This window comes from Rana temporaria, chromosome 4 (genome assembly GCF_905171775.1).
Source record: "Rana temporaria chromosome 4, aRanTem1.1, whole genome shotgun sequence".
NCBI classification, from domain to species: Eukaryota; Metazoa; Chordata; class Amphibia; order Anura; family Ranidae; genus Rana; species Rana temporaria.
Window position 1 is genome coordinate 238,716,350 of NC_053492.1, and position 12,787 is coordinate 238,729,136.

General features: G+C 44.8%; 1 protein-coding gene across 1 annotated transcript in view; it reads right to left on the reverse strand.

Annotated features, from left to right (window-relative positions):
- Nucleotides 1–12,787, reverse strand: part of CEP162 (centrosomal protein 162) — a 177,086-nt gene that overhangs the window by 93,894 nt on the left and 70,405 nt on the right. The window contains exons 5-6 of the mRNA XM_040350048.1: nucleotides 8,563–8,749; nucleotides 165–214 (exon numbers count right to left, since the gene is read on the reverse strand). Of these exons, the coding sequence (XP_040205982.1) occupies nucleotides 165–214; nucleotides 8,563–8,749 (237 nt within the window). The remainder of the gene's footprint in view (nucleotides 1–164; nucleotides 215–8,562; nucleotides 8,750–12,787) is intronic.

Below are 12,787 nucleotides of genomic sequence, written 5' to 3' on the forward strand. Positions count from 1 at the left end.
CACACACACACACACACACACACACACACTCCACCAAAAATCTGCAAAAAATATTTACGCCATCATCCTCTCTTCTAGGACCTCTGTCACAGCAAACACACATGGCTTAATTAGTGTGTGTTGGTAATCTTTTAGTCACAAAATGCCACTTCATTGTCAGTTACCTGACAGTTCTTTATTACCCTCATCCTCGATCTTGGGAGTTTCATTGTTACTGAAAAAGAAAAAAAATATTCAATATATTTCTGAATTAAGAACTACAGAACCCAAAGAAGGGGTATTAAATATTCCTAAAGAGTAACTCTTAAAGCTCAGCATCATCCAAACTTTTTTTATTAAGTTAGAATATATTTGAAAAACGATATCCTCTGGGTTTTTGTGACTCTACTGGTACATAGTTTAATAATTAAAGAATCTTAACATTTTTCTTTATTCTGGAACATTATTTATTCACTTTAGTAGTACTCAAGCATTCCAGTAAGCTAGGTTTTCATCAATGCAACAGGCTGCCGCTTACCCCATGGCAGAAGCTGGGATTCCAATGAGTTTATTTTATTTTATTTTACTTTACTTTACATTACTTTATTCTAAAAAACATATACAGTTTTACCTTGCATGATTGAAAAAATAAAAATTGCGTGAAAGACTACAAAAGAGTTCCACCATCTGATATTCCCCCTCCCCACCGGTGCCACAATTGGCACCTTTTAGGGGGGGGGGGGGGGGAGAGACAGGATACCCCCGGTATCCTTTCCCACTTCTGGGAGTCCAGGCCGCGGCCCATGACATCACAGCGGGGCTCCCTCCTCCTCCCCCGGCTGTCGGGCCAGTAGGAGAGAGAAGCGGGCCGGTGCGAAGCCGAAAGGCTACACTGCCAGGTTCCCTTACCGGCAATGGCGACGGCAGCACCTGACAGCTGATGGAAACAGTTTACTATTATTAAAAGCCAGCAGCTGCTGGCTTTTATTTATTTTTTGGGTGGAACACCACTTTAATGTTCATCAGTATATCCTGGACTGAGGCAACATTAATCTACATTCAGTTTCTGTAATAAAAGTCCACAGCAGGGGGTTCCTAGTTCTGACCTTGCATTGCCACTGACAGAGCTGGTCTAACACTAATGATTAGGGACCACCTAGGAACTGATTGGTTTCCAATTATTTGCTTGCTATGACTGCCAATTAAAAGTGACCCCATCAGTTTGTTTACAGTGCAAACCTTGCTTAGCTGTCAATACACTTCTCGCAGAGAGGCACAGAGACAGCCTGTGATTTTTTTTTTTAAACTGAAAACAGATAAAAAAAAAAATGAAACACACACACACACACACACACACACAAATACACACACACAAATACACACACACAAATACACACACACACACACACACACACACACACACACACACACACACCCTCTCTATAATATGTTTTAAAATCTGTTTTAAAAATGATTTGCTTAGTTGACAGCTTATTTATAATTATAATAATTACAAAAAAATATATAAGCAGGGAATATATGAAAAAACAAAACAAAACAAAACGCACACAAATAAAAAAGGATTTATATATCATAGCGCTGACAATTTTATGCATCAATTTACATATTGTGCATTTACAGTGAAAAAAAAAAAAAAAGTCTAAACATCCCTATGTCCTTCAACATCCCTATTAATACTAATATTACTGCAACTTCCAAACTTCAGTCTAACCTCCTCCTTTGAGCTTAAGCAATGGATCAATGCTCCTACTTAGAGGTAGACCGATATGGGTTTTTCTATGGCCGATGCCGATGCCGATATTTAGAAATCTGTGCGGCCGATGGCCGATATATAATGCCGATTTTTGCGGCCGATATTTTGGGCCGATTTTTTTATTTTTTGATAGGCGCGGGTGGTGCTGCGTTGTGGAGGGGGATGGGTGGTGCTAGGCGCGGGTAGTGCTGCGTTGTGGGGAGGGATGGGTGGTGCTGCGTTGTGGGGGGGATTGGGTGGTGCTGCGTTGTGGGGGGGATTGGGTGGTGCTGCGTTGTGGGGGGGATTGGGTGGTGCTGCGTTGTGGGGGGGGGGGATTGGGTGGTGCTGCGTTGTGGGGGGGCGTGGGTGGTGCTGCGTTGTGGAGAGGGATGGGTGGTGCTGCGTTGTGGGGCGGCGTGGGTGGTGCTGCGTTGTGGGGGGGGATTGGGTGGTGCTGCGTTGTGGGGGGGGGATTGGGTGGTGCTGCGTTGTGGGGGGGATTGGGTGGTGCTGCGTTGTGGGGGGGGATTGGGTGGTGCTGCGTTGTGGGGGGGCGTGGGTGGTGCTGTGTTGTGGGGGGGCGTGGGTGGTGCTGCGTTGTGGGGGGGGATGGGTGGTGCTGCGTTGTGGAGAGGGATGGGTGGTGCTGCGTTGTGGGTGGTGCTGCGTTGTGGGGGGGATTGGGTGGTGCTGCGTTGTGGGGGGGGATTGGGTGGTGCTGCGTTGTGGGGGGGCGTGGGTGGTGCTGCGTTGTGGGGGGGGGATTGGGTGGTGCTGCGTTGTGGGGGGGGATTGGGTGGTGCTGCGTTGTGGGGGGGCGTGGGTAGTGCTGCGTTGTGGGGGGGCGTGGGTGGTGCTGCGTTGTGGGGGGGCGTGGGTGGTGCTGCGTTGTGGGGGGGGATGGGTGGTGCTGCGTTGTGGAGAGGGATGGGTGGTGCTGCGTTGTGGGGGGGGTGGTGCTGCGTTGTGGGGGGGATGGGTGGTGCTGCGTTGTGGGGGGGGATGGGTGGTGCTGCGTTGTGGGGGGGGGGATGGGTGGTGCTGCGTTGTGGGGGGGGGATGGGTGGTGCTGCGTTGTGGGGGGGGGATGGTGCCTCAGCCCGGTTTCACTTTAAAAAGACATACAATTAAGTCTGCAGGGGGGGGGGGGTACAGTACAGTACAGTAGCACTTACCCTCCATACATGCTGGTATCTATCTGCATGCACCTGATAGGCTAGGTGCATGCTGATGAGATGACCAGCCAATCATTTAACAAGTATAGTACAAGCAGCCAGCAGGCTCCACCTCAGCAGGAAAGGAAGACAGAGCTAGTGCTGTCCAGTGTCCACGATCTCCTGCTGGGGGGAGTTACCATGTCAGGTGGCAGATGCTTGTAAAGAGCCAATGATTGTTTCTCTGCCACCTGACTTGCAGTACTGACCAGTGCTCTTGAAGCAATATATTCTTGAATCCTCCACCCGCACGGCCACTATAGAGAAGCCAAGGAGAGATTTCACTATCATTCATCGTACCGCCCCGCCCCCTCCCGCGGCGTGCTGTATTAGAGGAAAAATCATTGGCCCTTTACAAGTATCTAATACAGCATGCCGAGGGAGGGGGCGGGGCGGTACGATGAATGCCAGTGAAATCTCTCCATAGCTTCTCTATAGTGGCCGTGCGGGTGTAGTAGGAATCAAGAATACATTGCTACAAGAGCACTGGTCAGTACTGAAAGTCACGTGGCAGATGCTTGTAAAGGGCCAATGATTGTTTATCCAATACAGCACGCCGAGGGAGGGGGCGGAACGGGGACGGGGCGGTACTATGCAATGGCAGTAAAATCTTTCCTTGCTATTGGAGCGAGGTGGCCGTGCGGGTGGAGGATTCAGGGACACACGCTGCTGCAGGGCAGGCGGCCATGCCAGCCGTTGTAATAGCAGCGATTGCCGCGAATCGGCCGATTTTTTCACAATAATCGGCCGATGCCGATTTCATAAAAACGGCCAAATATCGGCCGGCCGATATATCGGCCGACCGATATATCGGTCGACCGATATATCGGTCGACCTCTACTCCTACTCACTGAAGGCAATATCCTTGACCTCGTCTTTTCCCATCTATGCAGGAGATGCAACCTCTCCAACTATCCTTACCCTCTCCCTTATCACTAACTTAATTTCACTCTCTCCCTCTCCCGTAGAAACCTTCACCATTTCAACCCTTCTATTCTCTACTCTACGACTGACCACCTCTGACAAAATCACACCCCTGTCCTGCACCGACCTAGCCAATTCTGTCTACAACACTTCACTTCTAGCCTCACTGGACACACTGGTCCCCCTCACTAAAACACAGAATCAGGCCCCATCCCCTTCAACCCTGGCAAACAGATATTAGAAGTCTGAAAAAACAGCCGTGCTCTTGAGCGCCTGTGGCATAAGAAAAAGTCCCAGAATGATTTCAGCCAGTATAAATCTGCCCTCCAAAAATACAACTCTAGCCTCCTCACTGCCAAGCAAACCTTTTTCCTCACTCTCATTAAAAACGTATCATCCTGTCCCCGTCAACTCTTCTCTACCTTCAATTCTCTACTTCGTCCTCCACGCATTAATTTACTCACTGCCCAGGAGATTGCCAGTCACTTCAAACAGAAGATTGATACAATTTGCTAGGAGATCTCTACTGTTCAGATACCCTCCATGATTTACACCTCATGCCCATAGGTACAATTATTACTTCCCTCTTTCAACCTCACCACTACAGAAGAGGTTGCTAAAATTACTTGCATCTTACCACCTGCCCTCTGGATCCTGTTCCCTCGCAAATGCTACATTCACCCACTAGCTCGATTCTACACTCTCTAACCCACATCTTCCATCTCTCCCGGCATTTTCCCCAACTCTTTAAAACATACACTTGTCAGCCCCATTCATTCATTCATTCATTCATTCATTCAACTTGTCAGCCCCATATTTAAAAAGCCCTCACTGAACTCGTCCAATCTTAACAACCTACGTCTCATCTCATTGCTACACTTTTTATCCAAACTCCTTGAACATCTAGTCTACAACCGACTTAGCATCCATCTTGCTGATAATAGACTTCTTGATCCCCTTCAGTCTGAATTTCGTCCTCAACATTCCACACAAACTGCTCCCCTAAAACCAACACGATCTACTGATGGCCAAAACTAAGGGACACTATTCTGTACTCCTACTCCTAGACCTCTCTGTTGCCTTTGATACGGTTGACCACCCCCTCAAAAAACTCCACGCCTTTGGTCTTCGCCGATTCTCTACCGACTTATCCAACTGCACCTTTAGCATCACTTACAATTCTACTTCCTCCTCTCCTCTTCCCTTCTCTGTTCGGGTCCCCCAAGGTTCTGTTCTTAAACCTCTCCAATTTTCAATCTACACCTCCTCCCTGGGTCAGCTTCCAATGCCATCTCTACGCTGACGACACTCAAATCGATTTCTCTCCCCCCCCCCCCCCAACTCACTCCTCACGTATCACTAATTTACTATAAGATATATCAATCAGTTTGGATGTTACACCACTTTCTCAAACTCAATCTATCCAAAACCAAAAACTTATAATTTTTCCTCCTCCACATGCCTCTTCCCCTGATCTCTTTGTAAAAAAAAATTAAAAAAAATAAAACAATTATCAGCCCATCCCCACATGCCATGGTCCTAGGGAGTAGTCCTGGACTCGGAACTCTCCTTTAAAGCCCCATGTCCAATCACTGTTAAAATCTTTCCGCCTCAACCTCTGCAACATCTCCAAAATACGTCCCTTTCTAACCAATGACACAACAAAGCTTGTAATTCACTCCCTGGTCATCTCTCGCCTCGATTACTGTCACTCCCTCCTCAATGGCTTATCTCTGCATACTTTATGTCCCTTCATTCCATCACGAATACTGCTGCCAGACACATCTACCTACTCCTCACTGTCAATCCCTCCACTGCCTTTTCGCTCACCCAACAAATTAAATTCAAAATACTAACAACTACCTACAAAGCCATCCACAACTCTGCCCCCAGCTACATCACTAACCTAGTCTCAAAATATCATCCTAATCGTTCTCTTCAAGACCTCCTGCTCTCATCACCTCCTCCCATGCTCGTATCCAGGACTTTTCCAGAGCCTCTCCAAGCCTATGGAACTCCTTACCCCAATCTGTCCATCTATATCCTACTCTATTAACTTTTAGACAATCCCTGAAAACCCTCCTCTTCAGAGAAGCCTATCCTACCTATACCTAACAACTGTATTTTCATTTTGTCCATCTGATAATCCCCCACAGCTACTACCCTTTGTTCCACTTGACCTTCACTTCTAGATTGTAAGCTCCAATGAGTAGGGCCCTCTGATCCCTCCTGTATTGAATTGTAACTGTACTATCTTCCCTGATGTTGTAAAGCGCTGCGCAAACTGTTGGTGCTATATAAATCCTTTATGATAATAAATATAATAACAACAACAACAACACTACTACTACGCACCCCGGTTAAAATGTCAGGTTTCTGTGATGTAAAAAATATGACAAAGATAAATAATTTCAGAACTTTTTCCATCTTTAATGTGACCTATAAAACTGTACAACTCAGTTGAGCAACAAACTGAAATCTTTTAGTATAGATAACAAACTAAAATAATATGGTTGCATAAGTGTGCACACCCCTAAACTAATACTTTGTTGAAGCACCTTTTGATTTTATTACAGCACTCAGTCTTTTTGGGTATGAGTCTATCAGCATTGCATATCTTGACTTATATTTGCCCACTTTTTTTTGCAAAAACTCCAAATCTGGCAGATTGCGAGGGCATCTTCTGTGCAAAGCCCTCTTCAGATCACACCACAGATTTTCAAATCGGATTCATATCTGGGTTCTGACTGGGCCATTCCAAAACTTGAACCTTCTTCTGGTGAAGCCATTCCTTTGTTGATTTGGATGTATGCTTTGGGTTGTTGTCATGCTGAAAGATGAAGTTCCTCTTCATGTTCAGCTATCTAGCAGAAGCCTGAAGATTTTATGCCAATATCGACTGGTATTTGGAACTGTTCATAATTCCCTCTATCTTGACTAAGGCCCCTGTTCCAGCTGAAGAAAAAACGGCCCCAAAGCATAATGCTGCCACCACCATGCTTCACCGTGTGTATGGTGTTTTTTTGGTGATGTGCAGTGTTTTTGGGCCAAACATATCTTTTGGAATTATGGTCATAAAATTTAACATTGGTTTCATTAGACTGTAACAGATTTTCCCACATGCTTTTGGGAGACTTCAAATCTATTTTTTCAAAATTTAGCCGGGCTTGGATATTTTTCTTCGCAAGAAAAGTCTTCTGTCTTGCCACTCTACCCCATAGCCCAGACATATGAAGAATACAGGGGATTGTTGTCGCATTGTACTACACAGCCAGTACTTACCAGATATTCCTGCAGCTCCCGTTGCTGTAGGCCTCTTGGCAGCCTCCCTGACCAGTTTTCTTCTCGTCTTTTCATCAATTTTAGAGGGCTGTCCAGTTCTTAGTAATGTCACTGTTGTGCCATATTTTCTCCACTTGATGACTGTCTTCACTGTGTTCCATGGTATATCTAATGCCTTGTCAATGCATTGGTACCCTTCTTCTGACTGATACCTTTTAACAATGAGATCTCTCTGAGGCCCCGTACACACGTCCGAGGAACTCGACGGGCAAAACACATCATTTTGCTCGTCGAGTTCCTTGTGAAGCCGCCGAGGATCTTGGCGAGCCAAGTTTCCTCATTGACTAACGAGGAAATAGAGAACATGTTCTCTATTTGGCCCGACGAGATCCTCGTCGGCTTCCTCGGCCAAAAGTGTACACACCACCGGGTTTCTCGGCAGAATGCGGCTCCGATCGAGTTTCTGGCTGGATTCTGCCGAGAAACTCGGTCGTGTGTGCGGGGCCTGATGCTTTGGAAGCATGAGTTTGAATGTGATAGCTTAATTCTGAACACAGCTACATTCCTAGTTATAAAAGTGTGCAAACGTATGCCCCCCCCCCCCTTTAAGGATTTCCGTCTGTTTTCATTCAAGTTGCACAGTTTATAGGTCACATTAAACGGTGAAAAAAGATCTGAAATTGTTTATCTTTTGTCTCATTTTTTTAAATCACAGAAACCTGACATTTTATATACATTGTATATCAGTCCCTTTACCCAAGGCACTTAAAATCTATGGGCTCATTCACACGGGTGTACCATGTTTACACCAATTCTTTTTTTGCTTTTTTGTAAATGTAAACTATTGCCAGAGAAAGGCAGGCAGCATTTTCAGAAGAAGGAGAGGTTAACAGGGACAGATGTACAAATGCTTCTTCTGGGGTTTTGACAGGCTGTCTGTAACCTTTAAAAATGTAAGACAGGCTAAAATATATGCTATGGCTGAACGCTGTACCAAGTGGTACTCACGTATAGGGCCCTATGCATTCAGGAACATATGCACAGAACACAGAATATTTGCATTCTGGGCATATGTCCCTAAATTAAAGTACCACTCAGTATATACTCCAGCCACAGCATATTTCAGCCTGTAATAGAATTTAAGAGACTGTAGGCAGCGAGCTGGATGCTGCACCTGTGTCTCCTAGGCTAATGTTGTCACATACAAGATGGCTATGCCCACCAGCAGCCTCAAGCTTGTTCAATATTATCAATAATTACAGAGATAAAATGCATGAAACAAGGAAACTTGACATATAATCTAATGGGAAGATTGTTGGGGTATAGTATGGGGTCAGGAACTCAAAGTCAAAACGTCACATAAAATGTCGAGTTTGCAACTTGATAACTGTTGAGCAAATACTATACCATATTAAGGCTGTAAGCTTTGTTGAATCTGTAGAGTCCAGCTCCTTATTTAATCTGGAATAATCAATAGTAGATGAAGCTCCAGTCTCAAGCTTAGCAAAAAATCTCTCCTTTTCTTCTTGCTCTTCTAAAGTGTCCAAGCCAACTCCATAAGTACTTTGATTAGGCCCATAGGCCATAACAGATTCTATAGAATAATACAAATTTTAAAGTTATTTCCACCATCATGATATTTCAGTTTACACTATATTTGTTGAGTACTTTTATAAAATTATCTTTCTTTTCCCCTGTTGACAATTCACAATATTCCACTGCCCTGTCCACTTTTTAAAATGCTGCTATGGAAGAGATATACATACATACATACATACATACATACATACATACATACATACATACATACATACACTCTCTCCCTATATTTATATATTTATTTATTAATTACACACAAATATATTATATATATATATATATATATATATATATATATATATATATATATATATATATACACATACATACATATATACATACATACATACATACATACACACACACTTCAAGGCTGCCTAGCATACCCCGGCAGAATTTATGATTTCTTGACCTTTTTTTCAGAATAGGAATGATAAATACAAAAACTCTTTCCCTCATGGTTAGTGTTTGGCTGAAGCCATTTATTATCAATCAACCGTGTTTACTCTTTTTAAATCATAATCACAACCGTAATATCTCTCCTCTCTCTCAGCATACATACATATACACAGTTACATAGTTGGTGAGGTTGAAAAAAAAAAGACACAAATCCAATCTGTGTGTATGTGCTTTTATGTCAGTATTACACTGTATAACCCTGTATGTAAAGGTCGATAAGGTGCCCAATAGTTTTTTTTAAATGATCTATGCTCCCTGCTGAAAAAGAAAGAAAGAAAGAAAGAAAGAAAGAAAGAAAGAAAGAAAGAAAGAAAGAAAGAAAGAAAGAAAGAAAGAAAGAAAGAAAGAAAGAAAGAAAGAAAGAAAGAAAGAAAGAAATTTCTCTGCCCCATCTGCTGCAGCAGAAAAAAAAAATAAATACATTCCCTGCCACCCACATGCCCTAAATGCAAGCTTGTCAACACTGTTGGCTCTACAACTTATGCCTTTCAGTCTGGTGGATTCTGCTCCTATCATTGAATTTACACAATGTGCTGTACCACAATGGCAGGTTCCCAGTCGCTACCAATTTTCACGTAAGGCCGTTCCATCTCTCTACCATCACGTGGAAGGGAATGTTCTGTCATCGTTTGGCAAGGCAGTCAGCCAGCCATAAAATCCACCTTACTGCCGACACATGGTGCAGCAATCATGGGCAGGGACAATATATTTTGTTCACAGCACACTGGGTAACGCTGCTTGCAACTCGAAAGGATGCAGGACAGAGCTCGGTGCTGCAGCTTGTTGTGCCCCCACGTCACCATATAGCTGGTGGTGATGATGCCAGACCTGTGAGCTCTACCCCCCCCCCCCGTCCTTCTCCTCCTCTGCCACCTCCATGACCTCCTCTGCAGAATTGTCCTATGAACATCAGGTACCCCCCAAGAGTTCAAAGGGCTATTTCCCAGAGTCAGGCTAAAAGGTGCCATGCAGTGCTTCAGCTGGTGTGTTTAGGGGACAGGAACCACACGGAGCAGAGATTCTTGCAGCTCTGCGCAGACAGGCCCAGAGGTGGTTCACACCATGCCAGCTGGAGCCAGGAATAGTGGTATGCGATAAAGGCTCAAACCTCCTGTCCGCCCTTAGACAGGGAAAGTACACCTGGCACATATCCTCAATTTGATGGTGCAGCGTTTCCTAAATACGTACCCAGGGTTGCAAGATGTGCTAAAGCTGGCCAGAAGAGTCTGTAGCCATTTCAGGTGGTCATACACAGCCAGCGATCGTTCATCTAAAATTCAGCAGGAATTCCACCTGCCCATAAACCGCCTGCTTTGTGACATGCCTACCAAGTGGAACTCAACTTTGGCAATGCTGCAGTGGCTGCACATGCAGCAGAGGACTGTCAACGAGTACCTGTGCGAGTATGGCACAATGACAGCCTTGGGCCGGCTTGACTTTCTTCCCCCCATGCCAATGGCTGCTGATAAAGGATGCATGCACTGTACTGTCACTATTTGAGGAGGTGACAAGGATGGTGAGCCGTAACAATGCATGCATCAGTGACACAATCCAAAACCGTAAGCTGCCCAATTTGTGACATGCCCACTAGGTGGAACTCATGCAGCAGAGGGCCGTCAACGAGTACCTGTGCGAATAAGGTACAACGACAGGCTCAGGTCGCCTCTGTTTTTTTTTCACCACGCCAATGGCTGATCATTAACCGCTTAACGACCGCCGCATGTATATGTACGTCCACAGAATGGCACGTACAGGCATATGGTCGTACCTGTACGTCCCTGCCTTTCCGTGGGTCGGCCCCCCCCCCGCTACATGTGGCGGTCAGAAATAGTCAGGGAGCGATCCGGGATGAGGGCGCGATCGCTCCCCAGAGCTGAAGAACGGGGCCGTATGCATCGATCGTGTCATCCCTTTTATAGGGAGACACAATCGATGACGTCAGACCTACAGCCACACCCCCCTACAGTTGTAAACACACACTAGGTGAAGCATAACTCCTTCAGCGCCCCCTGTGGTTAACTCCCAAACTGCAACTGTTATTTTCACAATAAACAATGCAATTTAAATGCATTTTTTGCTGTGAAAATGACAATGGTCCCAAAAATGTGTCAAAATTGTCCGAAGTGTCTGCCATAATGTCGCAGTCACGAAAAAAAAAACGCTGATCGCCGCCATTAGTAGTAAAAAAATGCAATAAAACTATCCCCTATTTTGTAAACGCTATAAATTTTGCGCAAACCAATCGATAAACGCTTATTGCGATTTTTTTTACCAAAAATAGGTAGAAGAATACATATCAGCCTAAACTGAGGAAAAAATATTTTATATATGTTTTTGGTGGATATTTATTATAGCAAAAAGTAAAAAAAAAGAGATTTTTAATACAGCTTACCTGTAAAATCTTTTTCTTGGAGTACATCACGGGACACAGAGCGGCATTCATTACTATATGGGTTATATGGAGTACCTTCAGGTGATGGACACTGGCAATCTCAAACAGGAAATGCCCCTCCCTATATAACCCCCTCCCATAGGAGGAGTACCTCAGTTTTGTAGCAAGCAGTATGCCTCCCAAAATGGTCCCCAAAAGAGGGGTGGGAGCTCTGTGTCCCGTGATGTACTCCAAGAAAAAGATTTTACAGGTAAGCTGTATTAAAAATCTCTTTTTCTTTATCGTTACATCACGGGACACAGAGCGGCATTCATTACTATATGGGATGTCCCAAAGCAATGCCTACAATGAGGGGAGGGAGAACATCTCCAAGACAAAAGGATTTAATTTAGAGATATACTCAAATCATAATAAATCCAACTTAGTTGAGAAAAATAATTTTAAATTTTAAATTTAACTCAAAAGGGAGCCCCCGGAATCCGAGGGTCTCAAACTGCAGCCTGCAGCACTGCCTGCCCAAAGGCTGTATCAGTATTCCTTCTTACGTCCAACTGGTAGAATTTTGTAAACGTGTGGACAGAAGACCAGGTTGCCGCCTTGCAAACTTGAGCCATAGAGATCTGGTGATGTGCTGCCCAGGAGGCGCCCATGGCCCTAGTAGAATGAGCCCTTAATGATACTGGAGGAGGCAACCCTTTCAAGCCGTAGGCCTGAGTGATTAACTGCTTAATCCACCTAGAGATGGTGGACTTTGCAGCTGCCTGCCCCTTCTTGGGCCCATCCGGTAAAATGAACAACACATCCGTTTTCCGGATCTTCTCTGTAGCTTTAAGATAGGCCTTCATGGCCCTGACAATATCCAAGGTATGCAGCAACCCTTCCTTTCTGGAAGTGGGTTTAGGGAAGAAGGATGGTAATACCAAATCCTGGTTTAGATGAAAACTGGATATAACCTTCGGTAGGAAGGAAGGATGAGGGCGGAGAACGACCTTGTCCTTATGAAAAATAAGATATGGTTCCTTACAGGATAAGGCCGCCAGTTCCGATACTCTTCTTGCGGAAACTATGGCGACCAAAAATACTAACTTCCTTGTCAGTAAAACCAAAGGAATTTCAGCCAACGGCTCAAACGGTTGTTTCTGTAAACTTGACAGAACAAGATTTAAATCCCACGGACAAAGC